This window comes from Mandrillus leucophaeus, unplaced genomic scaffold, assembly GCF_000951045.1.
Source record: "Mandrillus leucophaeus isolate KB7577 unplaced genomic scaffold, Mleu.le_1.0 Scaffold223, whole genome shotgun sequence".
Lineage (NCBI taxonomy): Eukaryota > Metazoa > Chordata > Mammalia > Primates > Cercopithecidae > Mandrillus > Mandrillus leucophaeus.
The window spans coordinates 3,958,546-3,982,788 of record NW_012102288.1 but is presented as its reverse complement, the minus strand read 5'-3'; the positions used below and the strand labels follow the sequence as shown (position 1 = coordinate 3,982,788).

Genomic DNA, 24,243 nt, shown 5'->3' with positions numbered 1-24,243 from the left:
AACATGAAGCTCACTCTCAGAGAGTGTAATGTCTATTTGGGAGTTTAAATATTTAAATAAATACATGTAATTTAAATGTAAAAAATATAAATTTCTTAAAACAAGTATAATTAAGAACTATGGGATTTCCCAAGAGAAAAAAAATTCTTCAACTTTAAGAAAAGGAGACTCTTCCTAAGGGAGATAAGCATTGAAGAGCCTAAATGAATTTTAACATATAAATATTTTGGAAAAAATGATGGTGACTTAACCAAACATTAGGGTTGTCTGAGAGCTATTTTGTAGTCACTAGAAAAACAGACAAGATGAGAAACCTGTGGAGTCTTGGTCTTGCCAAATCAAGTAACACACTTAAAGACCACAGCTTTAATCAAAGTACTTTTAACTTAAGAAAATGATCTCTAGTACTAATGATAGTGAGCTGCGAACATGAGGAAGGTGCTACTCAACCACAATATTTAACTGCATCTCCCCTTTCCCTCCCTACTGGTGACCTATACCAGTTGCCTGCATTTCCTTGATACTCATATACTCCTTAACTCCCCAAAATCTGTTTTTTCTCCCCACCAATATTGTCCTGTGGCCTCAGATGTCACTAAGGACCTCTTTATCACAGTACGTTTTGATAATTCTCAACATACATTCCTTCAAACTCTTCCTTCACCTGGGTTCTATGACACTACTGTAAGAATTTTCAAACATACTGTTATCAAGAGAACCTTTCTTTCATATAAGATGTTGCCTAGAACTTCAACTGATTACCATAGCTTTATAGTAAGATTTAAAATCAGACAGTGTAAGGCCTCCAATTTTGTTCCTTTTCAAGACAGTTTTGGCTATTCTAGATTATTATATTTCCATAATTTTTAAAATCAGACTGGAAATTTCTACCAAAAAAAAAAACCTGTTGAGATGTTCTATCGAAATTGCATTGACCTAAATGTTAATTTGGAAGAACTGACATATTAACATTATTGAGAACGCCAATAATGGTTCTCTTTATGTTCTGATTTGGATTCATTAAGCTTCTTAGATCAGTGAATTTGTAGTTTTCACCAAATTTAGAAAATCTTTGTCATTGTTTATTTAGATTTATTTTATTTTCTATCCCTTCTACCTCTCTTTTCCTTTTGCTACTCCAGCGGCACAAATATTAGACTATATTGACTCAGAGATTACTATCTATCCATTTTTTCCCTTTTCTTTCTGTTCTTCAGTTTGGAGAGATTTGATTGTTTTGTCTACAAGTTCACTGATCTTATCTTCTGCAAGGTCCAATCTAATATGATCTAGTGAAATTTTCAGTACAGATATTATTTCTTTCAATTCTGTAATTTTTACTAATTTTTTGAAATAGTTTTCATTTTCCTGCTGGGATTTCCTATAACTTCTCTCGTTGCATCTGTCCTTTCCTTTAAAACCTTTAATATGCTTATAACAGTTGTTTTAAAGTCCCTATCTAGTGAGTTTCAACATCTCTATCATCCATAGGTCTGTTTCAGTTGATGGTACATTTCGCTTTTTTTCTCAGGTTCTTGATTATATGCTGAACGTTGTGGTTGCCATGTTCTTGAAGGTGTAGATTTTGTTATCTTCCTTCCTTTAAAGGGTGTTGAGCTTTGCTCTAGCAGGCAATTAATTTACTGAAATAACAGTTTAATTTTGTTAAGCCCTGTTTTCAGGATCCATTCAGCGGGTCTAGAGTAGCTTTACTCCAGGGCTAGAATATTTCATTCCTAAAGTGTGACTTTTCTGAGGTCTCAACTCAATGCCACAGCTTTAATCAAAGTACCTTTAACTTAAGAAAATGATCTCTAGTACTAATGATAGTGAGCTGCGAACACTCACTAATAACTGCACTGCTTATTTTTATCCCCACTTTGTTTAAGGAGATTCTTCTAGAAAATTCATGCAATCCAGCTATGTGACAAATTTTATATTTTCTTCATGATATGCATAGCTATTTAGAGGCTAATTTGAAAATTAGCAGTGTTGAGCGGGGTTTCTCTACTCTAACCAGTCAGCATTTGAAATCTTCTAGTACCATGCTGTTCCAAAGTACTCCCAGTACCTTAGAGGCTATGTTCGCTTCAAGCCTCCCAGTAGCTATAGTCTGCCAAACCTCATAGAAATATACTCACTACATGATTGGTTAACTATTTGGCAAAAGACTCAAGCGACCCCTGCAGATTTCTAGAGTTCCTTTTCTGCACAGCTCTCTCCTCTCTGGTATCTTTCCCTGCAAATTCCACCAGTATTAGCAGGCCTGAACTCTAATTTCTGATTAGAAACTGAGAGCACAGAGAAACGGATCCCAAAAAGAGATTTTTGGGTTTCCCTGAACTCAATCTCAGACAGAAAGCCACATTCCTAGTGTGTTTCCATTCGCTCAAGGATCACCACCCCCTCATTTTAGCATCCTGCCTCATGCTCATTTTCTAATACCTAAACTTCTCTAAATCCAAAGTTTTCTAGAGTACTGTGGGGCAAATTGTCTTCTATTTATCTAAATTTCCCTTTTCAGGCAATTAATTTTGACTTTCCTTCACTCTGTTAAGTCATTTGCCATTCTCCCATTTACCTTTCATCTTCATATAATGAGGTTTGTGTTACAAATGTCTTTTCATTTTATCAAAGAAGGAGATTATGCCTCTGTTTCTTGCTCTTTCATTTTACCTACCTGAAATAGGAGGCTCCTGCTTCTGTCCGGTTAAGGATCTATTTTTAACAACTATATTAAGCTTCACAATGACATTATCAACAATGTTTGCTTTGTTGTTGCTGTTTTCCAAGTTCTTTATTGATCTCTTTCTTGAATCCCATATCATCTTTTTTCTTGGATTCATTTACAGTTCACCAGAGTGCATTACTTTTTAGAGAGTGCAAAAAGGAGAGAAACTTCCTAAATATTGTATACCTTATATTTATTTAGTTATTATCCCAAATAGTATTTTACTGGGTATAGAATTCTAGGTTCAAAATCATTTCCCAGAGAACTTTAGTAGCATTATTTCAGACTTTCTTTTCCACTGACAAGGCAGATTAGATGTTCAGAGAAACTTCTTCAACTTACCACAGCCGAAATTTCTGGGTAAGACACTGGATGAGCAAAATCAAAGTAAAGAAATTTTTTTTTTTTTTGGAGGTAGAAATGAAGAGAAGCTTCTTTCTCTTCCTTTCTTCCTTTCTCTCTTTCTCCAAGTCTGTCGTGGAGGTCCAGGCTTCTCTTTGATTAACATCAGCCCTAACATCCACAATGGACTGAATCAATCTCCTTCCCCAGACAAATATTCCCTCTTTGTTTATAAGCCACTCTTAACACTTCCTCTTGACAGCCACAGATCCAAGCATATACACAGGGACAGAGAAAAAGAAAGGCAGAGAGAGATGGAAGGGAAATGTCTATATAGCAGTCCTTATTAATTTCCCCGATGTCTGTCCCCTCCTACTTGTGGAATTTCTCCCAGAGCTCCACTGAAAAGTGTACCTATATTCTAATTTCCTCTCAACTTGCTTTGGGTTGCGTTTATTCTACTGTGGATTCTCTACCCATCTAACCCAAACTGCTATTTGTGCTTCAGAAAACCCTCAAAACCTCTGATTGTCTTGGGACACCCTGTTGTGTTTTCCAGCGCTCTTTAGGATTTACTCTTCTTCGTTTTCTAATACCTTTTCTCTTGTTTCACTGAATCACAGTGTGTGATACCTAGTAAGTACAGTCAATGTCTTGTGAAGGAAAAGAAAATGTTACATGTGCTAAACTAATATGATGACTATGTTGTATTTTTATAAATCCATTTATGCATTCAATAATTTTAATTGAAACCTATAAAAACTTTATTGTACTATGCTATGTACTAGGCCTAGCTGTAAGTCTTCGGAAAATAGCAGCAACAAAAGAAAGTCCCTCTTTTCAAGGAGCTCATGTTATAGTGTGCTACTATATTTTTTAAACATACAAGTTGAAAAACAATATAAATAATACAATAACATCTTTGTGTGCAAATGGGTCCATGTACATGTATGTGTACGTGTGTATTTCCTTTCAGATGTAACTTTCAGGAGCTAATATTGAAGAAGTGGCATATGGGAAGGCTTTTTAAACTTTCTGTATTTGTATTTCTGCATGTATTTCTGTTTGTTAGTATAGTTGGTTCAGGCTCTTGGGACATACCAGGGAACAGAGCGGGCAAATCTTACTGCCTTCTTGGAGATCATATTTTAGCAAGAAGAGTCAGACACCAAACAACAAACATAATAAATTAGTATCTTAAGTAGTATGCTAGCAGGTGATAAGAACTCTGTAAAAGCATGATATATGGGGTCAGTGGCAATGGGCTGCCATTTTCAATAGGGTGGCAAGACTTCATAGAGGAAGTAACATTTCAGCAAAAAGTTCAAGTGGGAGATAGTACTTGAAAAAGAAGGGGGAAAGAATTCTAAGCAGAGGAAACAGCAAATGCAAAGGCTTCAGTGTGGGAGCATGCCTGGTGTGTTGCAGGAATAGCAAGAAGCCAGTGTGCCCAGAACAGAGCAGGTGAAGGTAAGAGAAATGAGAGACAAAGCCGGACAGGGCATTGGGGTGCAAGGTGAGGGGTGCAGGGAATGGCCCTTGAGGTCAGTAAAAGGACTGAATGTTATTGCGAGAGAGTCTGGGAGCCCTTCTTTCAGGAGAAGAGGGAAATTATCTGACATATTTTGAAATGATCATTGTGGCTCTATTATTAAATAGAATAGACCAAACAGAGGTAGGGGTGGAAGCAGAGAGGAGGGCTGAGAGGTCTTGCAACAAACAGTAAGAGATGATGCCGATGATGACAGTAGCAGTAGAATTGCTGCAAGGTGGTCAAATGAAAGACAGAGCCAACAGAATTTCCTAACGAATCTGATGCGGGTTTTGGAAGGTCAAGGATGCCTCCATGTCCTGAGCACTAAAAGGACAGAGTTGCCACCAACTCAGTTCAGGACTATGCGGGAGGAAGTAGTGGAGATCAGTTGTTCAATTTAGAACCTGCTAAACCCGAGGTGCCGTTTTGACTCGAAGTGACAACAGCAGCAGACAGTGAGGTACAGGAATCTCACATTCAGAAGAGGTTGGGCATGGTGGCTCCAGTCTATAATCCCAGCGCTTTGGTAGGCCAAGGTGGGAGGATTGCTTGAGGCCAGGAATTCAAGACTAACCTGTGGAACATAGCGAGACCCTTGCCTCCACAAAAAATTTAAAACTTAGTTGGGTGTGGTGGCACACACCTGTGGTCCCAGTTACTGCAGAGGATGAGGCAGGGGAATTATTTGAGCCCAGGAGTGTGAGGCTGCAGTGAGCCATGATTATGCCATTGCACTCCAGCCTGGGTGACAAGAGCAAGATCCAGTCTCAAAAAAATAAGTAAATAAAGTAAAAAACATAGTTCAGGAGAGAATTCTGGATCACAGATTCCAACCTGGAAGTCAGGAGCATAGATAAATAGCATTGAAAATTTTGAAAAGGTCTTTTTGAAAAGCCAGCCCACAATTTTTCTCACCTACCACATTTAGTCTCCCACAAATTTGAACACTTTGTCCAACACAAGTTATCAAGTACTGAATATTGAGTGTGTCACCTCTCCACTCCCTCTGCCATTTCCCTGCCCGTTATTCTCACCTGGCTGAGATGCTTCTACCTCTTGTCGGTTTACCAATCAGGTCATCCACACCTCACTGCCAGATTAATGTGACTACAGCTAACCTTTGATCAAGCTCTGACTCCTTGGGGATTACTTGTCACCTGCTGCATAAAGGACCAAATGCTTACCTCTAGATCACAATCCAATCCCAGCCCACCTTTCCAAACCTACAACTCACCGTTCCCCTTCACACACACCATGCTTCTTGCTATTCCTGTGGGTTCTAGCCTCAGTGCCTTGTGCATGCTGTTTGCCCCACCAGAAATGCCTTTCCTCTGCATCCTGAATACCTAAACCCTGTCCTTCATGGCATAGCACAAATGCCACTGACTTTAATAGAGCTTAGTTGGCTGCCCTATCTGAAGATGACCTTTCCCACCTCAGATACCCCTATTCTGTGAGAGGGGAAGACCATGGCAAACACGACACTTCCCAGAGTGAAGGCAGCAGGACAGATGCCAGTCCCAAGAGAAATTCTGGGAATAAAGAGTTCCACAGGCAAAGTTTAGGTAACAGTCCACACCACAGCACTCCCTAGAAATCCACATTATGTATTCATGTATTAAAGGATCGCAAAAGTTCTTTGGAAGGAAAACCTGCGTAACTATTTTTTTTGTTGTTGGTTTAAGCTTTTATTGCCAGTCTTGAAAAGGAACATATTAACCAGTTATCTCGTAATAAGATGACGATTTGCGTTTTTCTTACAATCTAGTAGGCAGTCCTAAGGCCCTAATGCGTGTGGGAGTGACTTTTTGCTCACTTGGCTAAACCCCTCTCAATGGCAGGGAGCAATGGAAAGAAACATCTAGCTTATAAACACATCAGGACCTCAAATTGAGTTGTTGAGCCACTTTGATATTTTTTAACAAAGTAAGTACTGATCTTATCAGTCTTCCCACACTGCCTCACACCCTCCCATCTAGGTCACTAAAAATATATATATGTATATATATGGAGTTTTTTGCTCTTGTCACCCAGGCTGGAGTGCAATGGCGCAGTCTTAGCTCACTGCAACCTCCACCTCCTGGATTCAAGCGATTCTCCTGCCTCAGCCTCCCAAGTTGTTGGGATTACAGGCACCACCACACCTGGCTAATTTTGGGGGTTTTTTGGTTTTGTTTTGTTTTTTAGAGACAGAGTCTTGCCCTGTTGCCCAGGCTGGAGTGCATTGACAAAATCCCAGCTCGCTGCAACATCTGCCTCCTGGGTTCAAGCGATTCTCTTGTCTCAGCCTCCCGAGTAGCTGGGACTACAGGCGCCCGCCACCATGTCCGGTTCATTTTTGTATTTTTAGTAGAGACAGGGTTTCATCATGTTGGCCAGGCTGGTCTCGAACTCCCAACCTCAGATGATCCACCAGCCTCAACCTCCCAAAGTGCTCGGATTACAGGCATGAGCCACTTCACCCAGCTAATTTTTTGTATTTTTAGTAGAGATGGGGTTTCACCATGTTGGCCAGGCTGGTCTCAAACTCCTGACCTCAGGTGATCCACCTGCCTCGGCCTCCCAAAGTGCTGGGATTACAGGCGTGAGCCACTGCACCTGGCCGAAAAATACATTTTTTAAATTTTTTATTTCCATAGATTTTGGAGGAACAGATGACATTTGGTTACACGAGTAAGTTATTTGGTGGTGATTTGTGAGATTTTGGTGCATCCATCACTGGAGCAGTATACACTGAACCCAATTTGTAGTCTTTTATCCCTTACCCCTTCCCACCCTTTCCCCTGAGTCGCCAAAGTCCATTGTATCATTCTTATGCCTTTGCATCCTCATAGCTTAGCTCCCACTTATGAGTGAGAACATACTATATTTGGTTTTCCATTCCTGAGTTACTTCACTTAGAATAATAGTCTCCAGTTCCAACCAGGTTGCTGCAAATGTGATTAATTTGTTCCTTTTCATAGCTGAGTAGTATTCCATTGTATATACATACCACAATTTCTTTATCGACTTGTTTACTGATGGGCATTTGGGTTGGTTTCGTGTTTTTACAATTGCAAATTGTGCTGCTATAAACACGCGTGTGAAAGTATCTTTTTCGTATATTAACTTCTTTCTCTCTGGATAGATACCCAGTAATGGGATTGCTGGATCAAATGGTAGTTCTACTTTTAGTTCTTTAAGGAATCTCCACACTGTTTCCCATAGTGGTTGTACTAGTTTACATTCCCACCAGCAGTGTAGAAGTGTTTCCTTTTCTAGTGTTCCAAGGTTCTCACACAAGGAATTCTTGAATTTGGAATTGGGGACCAGGATTATAGTCCTGATTAAGCACTTGTTGGTGCTGGTCTTCCCCAGGACCAGGCCCAGATAACCACACATCGTAATACTGGCATCATGTTTTTCCCAGGCCAAGGTAGGGAAATTGTACATCCCAACATGTGTAGGGTAACCATGCATCAGATATGTATGACAAGTTGTTCTGTTCCCAAGCCCAGGTAGGGTAATCACACACCCCAACAAAGGTGACATACTATCCCAGCATAATTATTCATTGTGAACTTTGCACTATCAAAAGCATCCTGGTTTGGGTGATAAATTATATAGTCACTTAGTTATAAGCCCTTCACCTATAGACTTCATTATATCCAGTTCCTAAATCAAACCAAACCACCCTAACGAGAGTAGAACCTAGAATTAACAATTTTCCCATTACATAGAATGTTGTTTTTCTGGACTCCAGGCCACTGTGTGCCAGCCATAGTTATTTCCTAACTTCCACCATATTGATCCAGTCGATGTGACAGGATGTGTGCCAGAGACTCTTATTCTATTCTTTAGGGTCCCACTGGAGCTAAATGCAGTCATAAGTTCAGATGAGTTTGCCATAAATCCCTGCCATTGTTCCCCCATGCACTCCTGGCTACTTGATAGGGTCCTGCTCCCAATAGACTGTTCAAAACTATGACATTATCAATAACACTTGAGTGTAACACATCACACCTGAAACCTACAACGATGGTACCCATCTGCTCTTTACCCCCTCAGGACTGGAGTTCCCTACACACTGGCACTAGCCTCACCACACATTCCTGGTTCCTGAATGGCTTACTTCCCCCACAATGACTATAGCCACATGGGTTAGGAGGCCAGATAACTACCTGTGTGACCTTTATCAATCACCCCTCATTATCAATCTCAGTTAACTCATCTCTGAAATGAGCTGGCTGGTCTGGACGGCATCCAACATTCCACCCAGCTGTGATGAATTGACTCTATGTACCCTTTTTCTGAAACTTAACTACTTCCACATAAGGCCTCACTTCCCAAATATCTCTTAAAGGTGGGGTCTCTTTCCATATTATTTTTTTAATCTCCTTCAGACCATGGGAGAGAACTTTGAACATTGCTGAAACTCAAATGTATGTCACATAAGGATTTTTAAATGAGTGAGGCATTGAAGCCTAAAAAATTTCAAACTTAGACTTCGAGATGATGGGAAATTAAATAAATCTAAGAAGTGAAATGATCTGGTCAAAGCAGCAAGCACTATAGAAAAATAAACTCATATCATTTTCTAGCACTATGACTAGTGAACTAGCACTGCCAATAATGGCTAACATTGGACACTTACCATGTGTGAGATGCAGCTTTCAGTGGCTCACACCAACCCTGTGAAGTGGGAACTACTATTTTTCCCACTTTACAGATGAGAAAACTGAAGTACAGAGGGGTTAAAGAACCTGACTGAAGTCCCCCAGGAAGCAAATGATGTATTCAAACCTGGGCAGTCTAGCTCCAAAGTCCATGCACTTAAAAACAAGGTCAGCCTGCCTCTCCCTCTCTTTCACAAGCATTTGCTCACCTAAGCATCCCAACACCACCAGGTTATTATGCGCCCAGCAGAAACTGAAGCCCAGAGAGGCTTAAAGATCACCCAGTGTCCCACAGCAGACTCAGCGCATGACAATACACTTGTGAAACGTCACTGACAGCTGACTGCTGAGAAACAGGCACAGAATAAAGTGGAAGTGCCATTGGGGGACAGCAGCTCTGGAGAGAATTAAAATTGGCAGTAAATTGAAAGGAAGAGGTGTTTGTGGGGGACACAATGAAGCGAGAAGTGACAGCCCTGGGCTATCACCTGAAGGGAAAGTCAAGGCAAGGGAGAAGCCTGCAGAGGCCACAGAGTGGACGGTGAGGACCCAGGAGCATGGTAAGGTAGGCACGGAACAGTTTAGGAAGGACAGAAAAAAAAATGTTGTTTGCCATCACAAACATGTTCAGCACCAATACAAAAGTTATAGAAAAACACACATTTTGAAGCCAGGGAACTGACTTTTGGATTAGGATGGTTTGACTGAAGCAGCATTCACAAGAGAATCTGGTATGGCGAGTGCCACATAATAGGCACTCAATAAATGTTTGTTCCAAATAAAAGAGACAAAAAGAGAAAAATCTGAGAACTGCTTTCATAAAGAGAAAGACACCTAAGGGAGTAGGTGCTCAATAAATATTATTTTTTTATCTGTGTGCTGTGAGAAGCCTGGGGAGCTGTAAAAGATTACCTGATCCATTTCCAAAGAGCCCTGAGCCTCTGATTGCAATTCTTGCAAATTCCCGGGGAAGGCTGTGGAATTCCTCTCTGGGGACTTACAAACACACTTTTAGAAGAGCCACTTGGAGGGAGTGGTTTAGACAATTTCAAAATGGATGAATTGAGGCAGAGAGGCTAGACCAAATGATTCTGTGGTCCTTTTCATTTCTGATGTCCATGTAATCCCCTCAGAAGCTGAAGTTTCCACCCTACTCCCGCATGGCACAGAGATGAACCGAATGGACCCGCAGACATTGCTGTCCCAACAAGCTGAGGATGGCTGAGTGATTTGGGAACCTTCCAGTAGGGCCGGGTTAAATTGCAGGCCAGTTATTTTGTGAAGAAATAAACCACAGAGAGCCCCTTTCAAACATGCATGCAGAAATCAGGACAAAATGCCAAGGAGATTATCTGCTCAGAATTTGCTTTAAAAGAGCCTGGGCAGCACTCATTTATTTTTGGGAAAATATATGATTAACCAGAGTTAACTATGAATTCAGATATTGTGCATTAGACCAGCTCCTCAAAGTTTGAGCGCATTTAATATTATATATCGCTGCCATTTGGACTAAATTGTTTTTTTAATGTACACAATATTACAAATTTAATTTGAGCTGTTTGAATCAGTCTGTAAAAAAGATTTGATTATACCTGAGTGTTCTGGCCCCAGCGTTTCCGTATCTCAGTAATCTTGACGGTAATTGGCTGATTGGGCGTCTCACACTCCATCTCTGCCTCAGTTTCCATGGTAATGTTACAGGAGCTATTATAGATGAGAACTTCATCTCTTTCCACTTTAGGGCTGAAACGAGAGGGGAGGTTAAATGGGGTGTCATCAATCTTAATGAAATGCAATTATTTTTACTCTTATTAATCATTGCAAGCCATTAGCTTGTGGCAACTACAGGCCACCATTTGTCAAATTTTGCAAATTTCTGTAATTTTGTTTCCATTATTTTATTGTTTATTTGTTTTTCCTTTTATCTGCACACCCTGCAATGAAAATGCACATGGTAAATATCTTTCACTGAGGCCTTTCTCTTTTCTGAATCTATTAAAAACATTAGCAAAAGCTACCTCTAGCCCAGCTTAACAAGAAATGCACGGACAATACTTCCAGTTCCCAAAAGGGAAACAAATGTTGGGGAGAGTTTTTGTTTTTATTTTTTTTCTTTTCCCCTTCCCTCTTCCTGCTCTTTCTCATACTTAGTGTTGGGGGAGTAATTGCCTGAATCCCCCTAGGGCAGATGGAGAAATTGGAAAACCCACACAACTGGCTAACTGGTCCCTAATTCCAACTGTGAAAAAATGAGCTCATTTAGGCTTTCAATTCCCTCTCCCCAGCTGATGGCAATGAGGCTCTGTTGCTAGCAGTGGAACATTAACTTAGTAAATTAATTAAACTTACTTAACAGCCCAGACTAAGGAGATTCGATATATGTGCCAGTTATACTACCAGCCACTCGCTTTAAAAGTCCTCTTGCTTTAAGGGGAGAAGCCAGACTGGATTTAAGATAAAAAACAGCAGTGTAGCATTACAGAAAGTCTAAAAATATGCCATCTAGAGAAGGTGAGGGCATGGATAGTGAAGGGTGTCATCCTCAACAGGTGTGATATTTATTCAAGAATCATCCTGGTTGTAGGCATTTTTGCAACTAACTCAAAAATTATCAGTAATAATAATGCATGATGTTTCATATTTGTCAACAATCTCATATGTATGATCTAATTTCAGCCTATAAATTAGGAAGAGGTATAAAAAATGTAACCCAAAGAGATTAAGAGATTCTCAGAAAGTCGAACACAGAACTATGGTAGCTCTGAGGTCAAAACCAGACGGTCCTGTTTCCCAGAGCAGTGCTCTCAAGTTTTGAAATGCTGATTGTACATCAGCCAGGAAGATGGCAGATCCCATGGGAAGACCAGGAAGGGTGGAGACAAGGGCAAAAAGGTCACCAGTTGAGAAACTGTACACCATGTCAAACCTTATCATCTTTTTTCAAATCAATGTCAAAATGTTTTCTTCCACAATTTGCTAGAAATAATGAGCGGGATAACTAGTACATCTCACCACTTAATCTTCTCTTCATGCTAAAATGTTCTCCACTCTGTATCTACCTAAGGCATGATTTCCAAACCCAAAGTCCTCTAGACCTAATAATGTAGATTGGTCAATATGTTAACATCATGCCACTCAGATCTGCAGGCAGATTGTTTGGGCTGACCCCTGGGGCTCTGGTCCACCTTTATCTGAGCTTCCTTCTCACGGCACCTGACACTGCGTTCATTTTGAAGGCCACCATGCTTATACTTAGATAGTGGTCAACTCAAAGTCTCAGAGCTGCAGTTTTCTGAGGATTTCACCATGCTGTGCCTGTTCAGATGATTTTCTGAGAAGCACTGGCATGTAAAGCTTAGGCTCAGAAGCAGATCAGCTGGATCTGAATCCCAGGGCAGATAGTTACCATCTACATGACATCGAAGACATTACTTTGCTAAGCTTTGGTTTCCACATTTATAAAATGGAGTTGCCAATAATCGAGTACCTATTTTGTGGAGGTGTTGAAGAAACTGAGCAAAATGAAGCATATAAACCGATTAGCATGGAACCTGGCACACAATAAGAACCCAATAAAGGCAGCTCGCGTTATAGCTGTTAGAGGTAGTAGTGTTAGTAGTATTATCGTTAAAAATGTAAATGTGAAAATTTACATTTATTATTGTTACATTTCTCTCACTGGTTTAGACCCATTGCTCAAATTCATTTTGAATCTGTAGCCTGTGATCTAGCTGTAAATTCATTCACTGATCCTTCGTCCACAGGGCAGAAAAAGCCACAGGATGAATCCATCCTTTGCTCCTGGAGCGTCAGTCATATTCCAAGATTCAGAAAGGAAAACCAAAGTAATTTAACTTTTAAATTAAAATGTAATGTAATATTTAGATCAATATAGAAATGTGATGGAATCAAATGCAAAAGTCACACAGACTTTTAAAACTCCTCACTTCAGAGCAACTTGAGGCTTGCGTCAGGCCACTTTGGGCTTTGCATCTAGAACCTTTTTTTGATACTGGGGGTAGAGAAGTTGTTGGAATAGTTTGTGAAGGTCTCCCTCTGTATTTATATCATAAGTCACTTATAAACCTATCAGAAAGGAAATGAAGTTGGTTTCCCGCACCATCACATTCTTCGTGAATCAGTTTCCAGATGGCTAGTTTCATTTCTGAAGGCTCACAAACTATCTGATGAATAGTTCATTCTAGAATTTTGTCAGGGATAACATCAAGTTTAGTTGTCTAAATTTCCAGAATTCCTCCTTTTCTTAGGTTCATAGAATATCTCCCCATCACCTCTGTTATGTGACCCCTTCTCATGGTTCGTTGTCCACAGTAGGTCCTCAATCGTAAGAGTGAGTTTTTTGTACCCAGTTTATGAATAATCTCAGACTACAGACTTGAACTTAAGGAAAGCAGTGACCAACTTCCTTTTACAGCGTTTCTTGGCCTTGGGCTTCCACTCTTCTCATAAACCTTCTTATGCCCTTTCCTGACTCTTCACTGGCAGAGGTACAAGTAAAATGGGCTGAGTCACTTTGCCCTGTTTGCCTGTTAGAAACCGACTGTTTTCGCGAAGCATGTTATTCTTGCTCTGAAAAGAATTAAACCCCTTTCTGTTAGCTTGGACTTTTTGTTTACCAGCTTCAGCTCACACTTCTTTCCATATTTGTAACTACCTTGCTAGAAATTTTTTTCATTAAAAAGCCATCACCAAAATTAGCTGAGACACCAGGATATCCAAAATAGATTAACATTTACAAAATTTCAAAGCTTCTAAGTAGCTAGCTACTCTTCCATGGTTTCTTCCACAATAATCCTATGAGCTAAGAAGCACAGTTGACCATATTTAAATATAAATATAAGCATATATATATGCAACATAAGCATATATATAGAGACACAGAGATCAATATATGTACAGATATAGATACAGATATACATGCATACACACTGCACACACACAAATATTTATTTTAGGGCATGTGGTTAAAAATATTGGGTAAAAATGGTGGCAAAGATTGTTCTAGAACCTAAGACTCCTGACTCCCAAACTATCGTTCTTTAGTTGATCTGATTAGACCCTAAAGTAAGCAAGTAACCTTGGCTGTGCTCCTTAGGATAGGGAAGGAAAACACTTTGCAGGCATTCTCTCTCCCTCACTTCCCCTGAAATTGCTTCCTGTGGCTCTGAAACCTCACTGAACCCACACAGCTCAGCCAGGGCTCTCACACTGAGGCTGCCAGGACAGCATTACACTAAGCACACTGCGTCAGAAGCCTTGACTTCCAGTCCCGATGCTGCCATGGCTTGACTGTGTGACTTTGGGAAGTTACTTAATCTTCACTTACAAGAGATTCCAAACTCTTTACTTTGGCCTTCAATGCCTCACATATCTCTCCGAGCTCATCTGGGGCCACTTTTCCTCCTTCTCAATCTACTCCTACCCTCCTGGCCTCTGAACAGTCATAAAACTCAACAGTTCTTTTGCATTTGCTGCTGCCACTGCCTGACCCTCTATAAAGACACCTGCTTCTCTTCCTAACATAAAAGACTTCTTCAGAGAAGCCTCCTCTAAGTACACTCTCTAAAGTAGCCCCTCTTTTTCTATCACTTTATAGCACTGATCACAACACGTGATCATCCTGTTTATTATCTGACTTTCTTCTCTACCCTTAAGGGCAGGGACTTTCATGACATCCACCATCAAGCCACCAGTACCTGTCACAACACCTAGAACAGTGTAGGGATGTGATCAATACCAGATAGATGGATGGATCATGGATGGATGGATGGATGGATGGAGGGATGGATGGATGGATGGATGGTTGAATATACTGGATGGATGGATGGATGGATGGATGGATGGATGGATGGATGGACGGACGGATGAATAGACAGGGTACAATTTTTGCCACAGATGCACTTCTCCCTTCCCCATAGTTGTTATGGATGTCAGGGAGATACAGCATTGTGTTCCCTGGAAAAACACATAAAAACTCAATGAAGAAAATAAATACGGTCAGTACTCTAGCCACCTAGAGATAGGCACCATCAACATTCTTGGATACATCTTTCCAGCCTTTTCTCTAGTAACCTATATGTGTACAAACATACACACTATGTACAACAGTAGGATCAAATTGATATACTCTTTTGAGACCTATGGTTTTCACTTCTCAATATATTATAAATATCTCCCTGTCTGGTTAAATATTCTACATCCTAATTTTTAAAGGTAACTTTAAAAATATCATTTGGATACATTCTTTATTACTAAAATTTGTCTCATTGCGAATTTTTTTTGATACCTGAAACTTCAAAGAACATAATTGTTTATAAATATTACACATTTCTATCTGCTTTCTTAAAGTAAAATCCTAGAAGAGAAATTGCTGGGTCACAGAGTGTAAAGAATTTAAGGTTATTCGTGAATCGGCAAATTGTCCTCTGACGCTTGCACTTCCCACTGGCAACAAAGACCACTGCCAGTTTCCTCCACTCTCATCCCCACTAAACATTGTTTGTTTAAATCATAGGGCACTTATTGTAATTCTTACTCAAGAAAACATACCCACTTTGGCCTACTGCAATAGTCAGAACATTGAGCAGCACTACTGAAATAAAATTCATAGGGAAGGGTATAACTGCTAATGGGGTCTGAGGCTCAGTTGCCTCAGCCGCCCCATACAGTGAAGAGGAAGAGCATGGAAGAATTCCAAAGGAAGAGTTTTGGGGATTCAGATGAAGTCCCTGAATTCAATGGAGCCAGGAACTACTGACATGTACTTTCTGGTGTCCAGCATCAGTAAGTTCTGAAATCTAGTCTCACCTGAGTACAATACCCAGTGCCCCATCTCCTGTGTGAGCTAAACAGAGTTCTTCTTGCCCTTTTAGAAAGCAACCAGCCAAGGAGTTTCCTCTTTTCCTCCAGCTAAACCTAAACCTCTGGTGCCCAATTCACACTAAAACACAAACTGTCTCAGGACATCCCAAAGTCAGACTGCCATGAAAAGAGCTGGTTATCTCTTTCACTGTGGGGAAGTGGTCTTGTTTAGTTTCATATTTTACAAGAAAAGAGACTGGGCACAGTGGCTCATGCCTATAATCCCAGCACTTTGGGAGGCCAAGGCGGGTGGATTGCTTGAGCTCAGGAGTTTGAGACCAGCTTAGCCAAAATGGTGAAACCCCGTCTCTACTAAAAATACAAAAATTAGCCGGGCATGGTGGTGTACACCTGCAATTCCAGCTACTCAGGTGGCTGAGGCATGAGAGTACCTTGAACCTGGGAAGCAGAGGTTGCCATGAGCCAAGATCGTGCCATTGCACTCCAGCCTTGACGACAGAACAAGACTCTGTCTCAAAAAAAAGAAAAAGAAAAGAGGCCTTCGTTAGATAATCAAAGGTAGCCACTCTATCTAGGTAAGAAATAAAGACGTTTACATGACAATATTCAGTCATGAGACACCGCCCTATGTAGGAAAGGAACTCCTTGCTGAAATGAAAGCAATCCAGAATTACTAACATAGTCACACTTCTTTTTTATTTGTTTAGAAAAGGGGGATTCACTTGGAAAGTTGTAGTATTTATTTGTCAGGCTCTTTTTTAAGTTTAAAAAAAAAAAAACCCTTATATGCCTATGGCTTCTAAATCCTGGATCTACAGTAATTCCGCCTATGCAACCCTCCTTCTTTTGAATAAACATTGTACAATCTTCTGGATTTCTCTATGACTTTTTTTCATACTTGTGAATCTGTTTGGAAAGAAAAGAAAAAGGAAAGCGGGGAAAAAAGCCTTCTGTTTTTCATAACGTCTAATCTTTTTCCCCATTGGCATTCACCAGATGTTGCTTTGGATCGGAAGATAAATATTAAAATCTAAGCAAGAACAAAGCGAGCTGTTTACTGGGCAGATTTTTCAGATGTTCTCTTGAACAGTTGAAAAAGACAGGAGATGCTTTGATATGCAGGCTGGCTGGAATCCACAACGGAATGGGCCCTCCAAGAGAGTTGTAGCCCCTACCACGGCTGCCAGTCCAGATCCCACCCAGCCTACACTCTCTGATGGCTCCATCAGTCCATTGGCCAAGCATTTGTGGGGAAGTTCAGGGAGGGAGAAGGTAAGGTTACCTGACAAAGAGGCCCGAGAACGATGGAAACATTGACTCAGCCCAATGATCTGGCACAAAGAGGCATTGGGAACTTTCCTCACAAATGTAGAGGTAAGGCCACGATTCGAGCATTCGCTCTGTCCCCACGGCAACTGTCAAATCACACTGCACATAGGTGTGTCTGGCAGCCTCACAGCTGTCTTCCTCATGCTTCAGGCCACACAGGAAAGCCAAGGACACTGCAGGAAACAGTCACCATTAGGAAAGAACCACAGAGAGAACCGAAGGCCTCTAGTCCGTTTCACAAATGAAGTTCCTGTGTCCTCCCTTGACCAATAGGAATATGAAGTTAGCAGTTTACTTTTTTTTAAATGTATTATGTATGTGTAATGTACACAGAAAAATGCAAGTATCATTTTTGTAAAATATGAATAATCATCGTAAAAAAAAACCTCTGGTAAATTTCCCAGCCAACATAAGATATAAAACACTTGTAATACACTTAAATCTGTGTGTTTCTCCCCAAGTCCGTCCCTTTCCTCCTCATTCTCAGAAATAACCACTTGACATTTTTTAAATAGTTTTGTCACACGTTTGTATCCCTAAACAAGAGATTGAGTTTTACTTGTTTTTGAACTTTATCAAATATGATACAGGATAAAATATTCTTGGGCCTGCTTTTTGCATTCCGTATTACATTTTCAAGATTTATCCACATTACTACATATAACTATTGTTAATACATTTTCACTGCTGTTCAATATTGTATTGCATGAACCTACCACAATATATTTATCTATTCTCTTATCCACGAACTTTTTGGTATTTCCCAGTTTTTGCTACTAAAAACGTGTACAAAATTTCATTTAGGGTGCATGCCCATCAAGGAAATTTCTTATTCAAAGAGTAGGTACAAGTTCAACTTTACAAGATAGTGCCATACTGTTTTCCAAAGTAGTTGTGCCATTTTGTGTTCCTACCAGCCGTATTTGTAAGTTCCCATTACTCCATATAATTACAAGCACTTGAAACTATCAGACTGTTAATTTTTGCCAATCAGGTGTGTAAAATAGCATTTCATTGTGGTCTTAATTTGCATTTCAATCATTACTTTTAGGTTGACCAATTTTTTTTTTTTTTTTTTGAGACAGAGTTTTGCTATGTTGCCCGGGCTGAAGTGCAGTGACACAATCTTGCCTCACTGCAACTTCCGCCTCCCGGGTTCAAGCAATTCCCCTGCCTCAGCCTCCTGAGTAACTGGGACTACAGGTGCACACCACCACGTCCCGGCTGATTTTTTTGGATTTTAGCAGAGACAGGGTTTCTCCATGTTGCCCAGGCTGATCTTGAACTCCTGAGCTCAGGCAATCCACCTGCCTCAGCCTCCAAAGTGCTAGGATTACAGGCGTGAGTCACCGTGCCTGGCCAAGTTGACCGATTTTTTACGTTTGGTAACAGTTCATATTTTCTCTTCTATGAAATTCCTGTTTCTCTCATTTGCCCATTTTTCTATTGGGTTGTTTGTCTCATTGACTTGGATAAGGTTGTGGATTTCTTGCTTTTCATATAATTATAAACATTAACATGTTATAGAGATAAAAAGCAAGTATTTGAAGCACTCTGACTCTCAGGCCATTTTTTTCTGAGTCCTGACACACATATAAAAAGCACATCAAGAGGCAGACTGGGAACAATCTTTAACTAGAAGATGAACAAAGCTCCACATAAGATGGTTCAGGAGCAGCTCTGTCTGAAAACCTTAATAAAGAGGGAAAAAGAAAAAAATCTCTGTAGCCCGATTCCTCTGTAGCAAGCCTGCCCATGTGAGTATGCAACAAAGGTTATCAAGGGCCGTGGGCTTAGACCTGTGCTTCCCCACCTCATTACAGTGCTGCAGCAAGGGTTACATGAGATAAGTACATAGGAGAGGGTTTGTAGTTATGCAATCATGCCCAAAGAGTACTATTGTTGCTGTTATATTCTAAAGCACCTGGCACCTAGGAGGTTGGCTGTGAATGTGTTTTGAATGAATTAGAGCAATAAAAATGACTGACAGTAGGACTCTTGTATGAACAGACAAAACATAAGAACTTTCCAGTTAGTAACCCCTAAGGCAAATAAAAACAAGTTCTACACTTATAAAATAATGAATTCATTAAAAGTGATTAAGTAGATGCAAATTGACAAGCTGGATTATGAAAATCACCCAGGGCTGGGGATCAAAATCCACGGGTTTTACTCAGAGTTTTGCCACTAAATAGCTGTGTGACCTTAATCACTTTCACTTTCCCTGCCTTATGGAAAAGTTAAAGTTTCCATGAAAACATCACGTGGTATAATTCAAGGTACAAACGCAAGAAAGCCAAAGAGCAAAGATTTTGCTCATTTTAAACAAACACAAAGTATTAGTTTCACCTAACAGGATGTTTTGGCAACTCATTACAAGAACAAGTAAATTTCTCCTATTGTTAGAAGTACAATTTGTGGGGATGGTAAAAATGGGTGACCCTCAAAATAGCAAAAGCACATTTGTAGAGCCCCCTGCTTTAACTCCCCCTGCCCCACACATGTAAAGAAAACATATTAGTCCTGTGGCACCGGCATAAACAAAACAATAATTAGGAACGTTTGAGTTCAGGGTCATTATCTGTAACCTGGAATGTGAAACATCACTCTATTGTACAAAGTCAAACTGAAGAAAAAAACTCAAAGCATGGGTCAGAATTCAAAGCGACCTTGGTAAATGAGAGACGTTAACAGAAATAAACAAAAGAACAAATGAAAAGAGTAAGAGAGTAAACTACAAAAGAAAAAAGGAAATCATATAAATATGAGGAAAGTCCAGCTGTGTGCAGCCATGGTGGAAACACGTGCGCACACACACGCACCCCTTGGGATAACAGTAGGGAACAGAAAGCTTATTAACCAGCAAGACGGCACTATAATTTTACAAACAAATATGGGATCAGATGATACACAGGCATCTTACGATGTTACCCAATTTGACCAGAACTTGCTTGTATAGAACAGCTTCCTCGTTTGGAGCTTCAAATCAGAAAAGAATGTAGGATTTCAGAGAGGGCTGAGAAGTGAGATACTAAAATGCTTACTTGGAAAGTTTCTGATTCAGTAGGGCCCAAGAATTCACATTTCTAACAAGCTCCCAGGTGAGACCCCTGCAGCTACTGCTCCAGGAAACACACTTCCAGATCCACCGCCATAGAGGAACTGAGATTACTCAGCTTTCCAAAGAACCCCCCGCTGATTAAGATTGAAAAAATTAGAGTAGGGGAGCATCCATTAGGCAGAGGATGGATTTCTCTGAGAAGAGCAATTGTGAAACGCTAGTAAGGGTTGCTGCTGGGAAATTCTCCTCCGAAAAATCTTTAAAAATACAAGTGATTCTTAGCTAACTTGGTTGTACTCAGTCCTGTCTGAACATGGAGAAATTAGTAGTAGTTTCTAGTAATGTCTAAGACATATCCCCTTTGACAATTTGATGTCCATTATAGACCTGCTTCCTAGGGGAAAAAAAAATACACAATCATATACTCGAAATGCTTCATCCAGTTTCAGCAGGTTAACAGAATCCCCAAATCCCATCTTGGATCTTAAGTAAGAAATCTCTGGAATTGGCTCTCACAATTTCCTCTCAATCTTTAGACATTCTGGTTGAAAGTCTTTTAAAAGACTTTTTTATGAAAGGAAAATTAGTTAAACTATGCATTTCTCTAAAGTGTGCATTGCACAATCAATGAGTGTTTGGTGACACCTAGTGGCCATATAAATAGTTACAGTTTCCAACTCATTTTCCTCTTTAAAAAAATCAAGGACTGCTGAGTTCTTTTCTAAATCTTTCTAAACACAATAATTTTTTCATTATTCTTCCCCTAGAAGTTATAAAACCTAAAATATCACAACTTACCTGACCCTGAAACTTCATTGACTTTTGTCTTATACTAGTTGAAACTAAGTGTTTTGAAATAGTAACACGGGGCTTTTAAAAGTATATTAATTTGAGCAGTGTATATGTGAAAGCTTTTTCAAAAAATGTAGCAGTATTAGTTAAAAATTAGAGTCTATAAATGTGCAGTCTTGGCTTTCTGTTTCCACTGTTTCCCAATCTTTCATTTATTCCTCATCAAGCATTAATTTTGCACATATCCTCGACAACACTGTTCCAAGCTGAGGAGGTAGAGTAGTGAATCAAACAGACAATGTTTTCAACTTCAATCTTCTATTGTGTCCTAAATTTCCCATTGTGGAATCTATCTCTCTTCCATAATGTTGTGCTTATATACATGATGATAATAGGAAACTCAATTTCTAGCATTTTAAACAAAAATTTTTTTCTCCTCCCCTTCTTCCTCTTTCCTCTTCCCCCTCCTCCCTCTCTTCCTTCTCCTCCTTGTATAAGACAACACAGCACAAACTTCCATCACAATAGAATTATCCATCATTAAATTCTCGTCCAAGCTCAGGTGATGTGGTGCTTTCATCATTCTGTAAATCTTTAGCCCACATTCAAGTTGCAGACAAATAAGTTAGGAATAAAACTTACAACACTACACAGAAACGAGGTATGTAAATGGTTAAGTGCACCGGTACAAGATTTACGATTAGGCAAACAAGATAATCACCTGGCTCAATATGAGCTATCTCAAATGCAGTAAGGTCCTGTAGTAATAACAGGAATCTCTTCCTTCTGACTCTTTTTTTTCTGAAGCTCAGTGGGGTATTACCATGTGTTGTGAATCCCCAAGCTTTGCAACTTCCTCTCTCATCTCTTTCCCCACAAAGACATGGCTTCTCACACCACAATTTATATGATGGCTACGCAGCTTAAAGTAGTGAGCAATTGTGGTGTTTCACTGAATAATAAATAAGTAATTACGTGAACATTGGAGAACAAGAAGACAACATGAGTGTTGGCTCTTTTGCCTGTAATAAGAAACCGAAAACTGAACACACAAAGCTAATTTTCAAGTGATATCCAGCTTGACAGTCTCCATCCCTTTACTGGTACCTCCAATAAGCAGATGTCTTCAGCAACCTCACCTCAGAAGAAAGCCAAGAGCTTGTTTCCTCCGTGACTCCTATAGCTGTCATTGAAACTAATATTCAGAATTCAGAATTACTTCCTCCGTCATCCTAAGACTGCAGTTAAGAACACAGGTGATAAGTGTTTCAATATTCACCTAACATTGACCTATTAATATAACAAAAGTTATTATGAATCATTGTAACAGGTGGCCCCAGATTCTAACTATCATTTTATATGGGGAGTAGAGAAATTCTTTTCCTAGGCACACATAGAGAAATTAGTAGTCAGTACAGCATTAATCACAAAAATAGAATTAACCAAAGAATATCATTCCCATATATATGCTTTAAAATGTATGTGTGTGGCATCTTTACTCACCATCCAGGGGCAGAACCAAGCAGCTGAAGGCAGACACTGTAGCATTAGCCAGGACTCGGCAGGGAGCACCACACACAGCAGCTGAGACATTCCCTGGAGAAAATCCTGCTCCAAACACATGCACCAGCCTTCCACCCAGGCAGCCTTTAAAGACAAAGGTACAAGCTCATGATCATACATGCAAACCTCCCTTCTCTACTCAACCCAAAATTCAAACCTTTGCTTCCTCACTACCCATCCTTCTTTTCACATCCTCAGAATTCACACAACTGGCTAGAGGTGCCTGCTGGCCTCAGTTTCCTCTCCACTCAGGCTCTGGCCTTGGTTCTGTCTGATCCCAATCACATTCAACACCCTATTGTGCTTTATATAGAAAATTAATGCTTATTTATAGTTTTTAAACTTTTTATTCAAATAGCCATAAAATGAAAATAAAAATTCCCCCAGCCACCTGACTCCCTCCCTGGAGGTATCCAGGTATAGAGTTTCTTATGGCTCCTTCCAGAATTTTTAAGCATCTATGTTTCTGATTCAAAGGATTATTCTATCCATATCATTCTGGAACTTGCTTTTTTGCTTCAAAGTATAGCATAGATATTTTTCCAAAACTCTATGGATACAGTTCATTTTAATAGTTACTTAGAATTCCATTATAGGGCCATGATACAATTTATTTGACTACTTTCCTATCAATTGAAATTTCCATTATTTCTCCTCTTTTGCTATTGTTAATAGTGATGCAATAACAGTATATGTTTTGGGACATTTGTATGAGTAAAAGTAGTCCACATTTCTAGTTCACACTGAGATACAGAGTTTGCATCACTACTGCCTTCATACCAAGTCTAGGTGGTACTTGACTAACTCAAAAATAATGCTTTTGTTTAAGATGCATTTCTTATTTCCCTGCTCTTCCATCATAAAAACATGGAATCTTAGGGAGTAGAAAGGGGAATTTGGGGATCATCCAGTCCAAGTTCCCTTATCAAATAAGGAAGCTGAGTTTTAGAAAAGTCAAGCATAAGTTAGTTAAATCAGTGACAGACTAGAGCCAAATCTCAGTCCCCACAGTGTTCCACCAAGCTGAGACCAAATTTGTTCTGAGAAATGTCTTAGTACTTCGTCAGTCTAAGATTCTGTTTCTATAATTTTTTCTATACTTTCTAAATCATAACTAAATTTGAACTATCTCAAGTGCAATAAGGCTTTAAGTGAATAGAAATTGAAATCTTTTCTTCACTGGAAGGAAAGCCTAGGCAATTTTTGGTATATCTAAAGGGAGAAAACAGTTCAATCAGTTTAATTGTTCTATACATTTGGCTTATTATTGTTGAAATATGAGTCCACTTGTGAAATATTACAAAAAGATAAAAAAAAATACTTAATACATTTTAAACAATGCAAATTGGCAGACATGGCCTAAAACTAAGTGAAGGCATTCATGTTCTTTTTT

At 39.7% G+C, this 24,243-nt stretch overlaps 1 protein-coding gene across 1 annotated transcript in view; it reads right to left on the bottom strand.

Annotated features, from left to right (window-relative positions):
* Positions 1-24,243, bottom strand: part of PKHD1 (polycystic kidney and hepatic disease 1 (autosomal recessive)) — a 507,823-nt gene that overhangs the window by 399,280 nt on the left and 84,300 nt on the right. Inside the window, 3 exon segments of the mRNA XM_011981329.1 lie at positions 10,855-11,005; positions 17,388-17,607; positions 22,791-22,934. Coding sequence (XP_011836719.1) covers positions 10,855-11,005; positions 17,388-17,607; positions 22,791-22,934 — 515 coding nt within the window.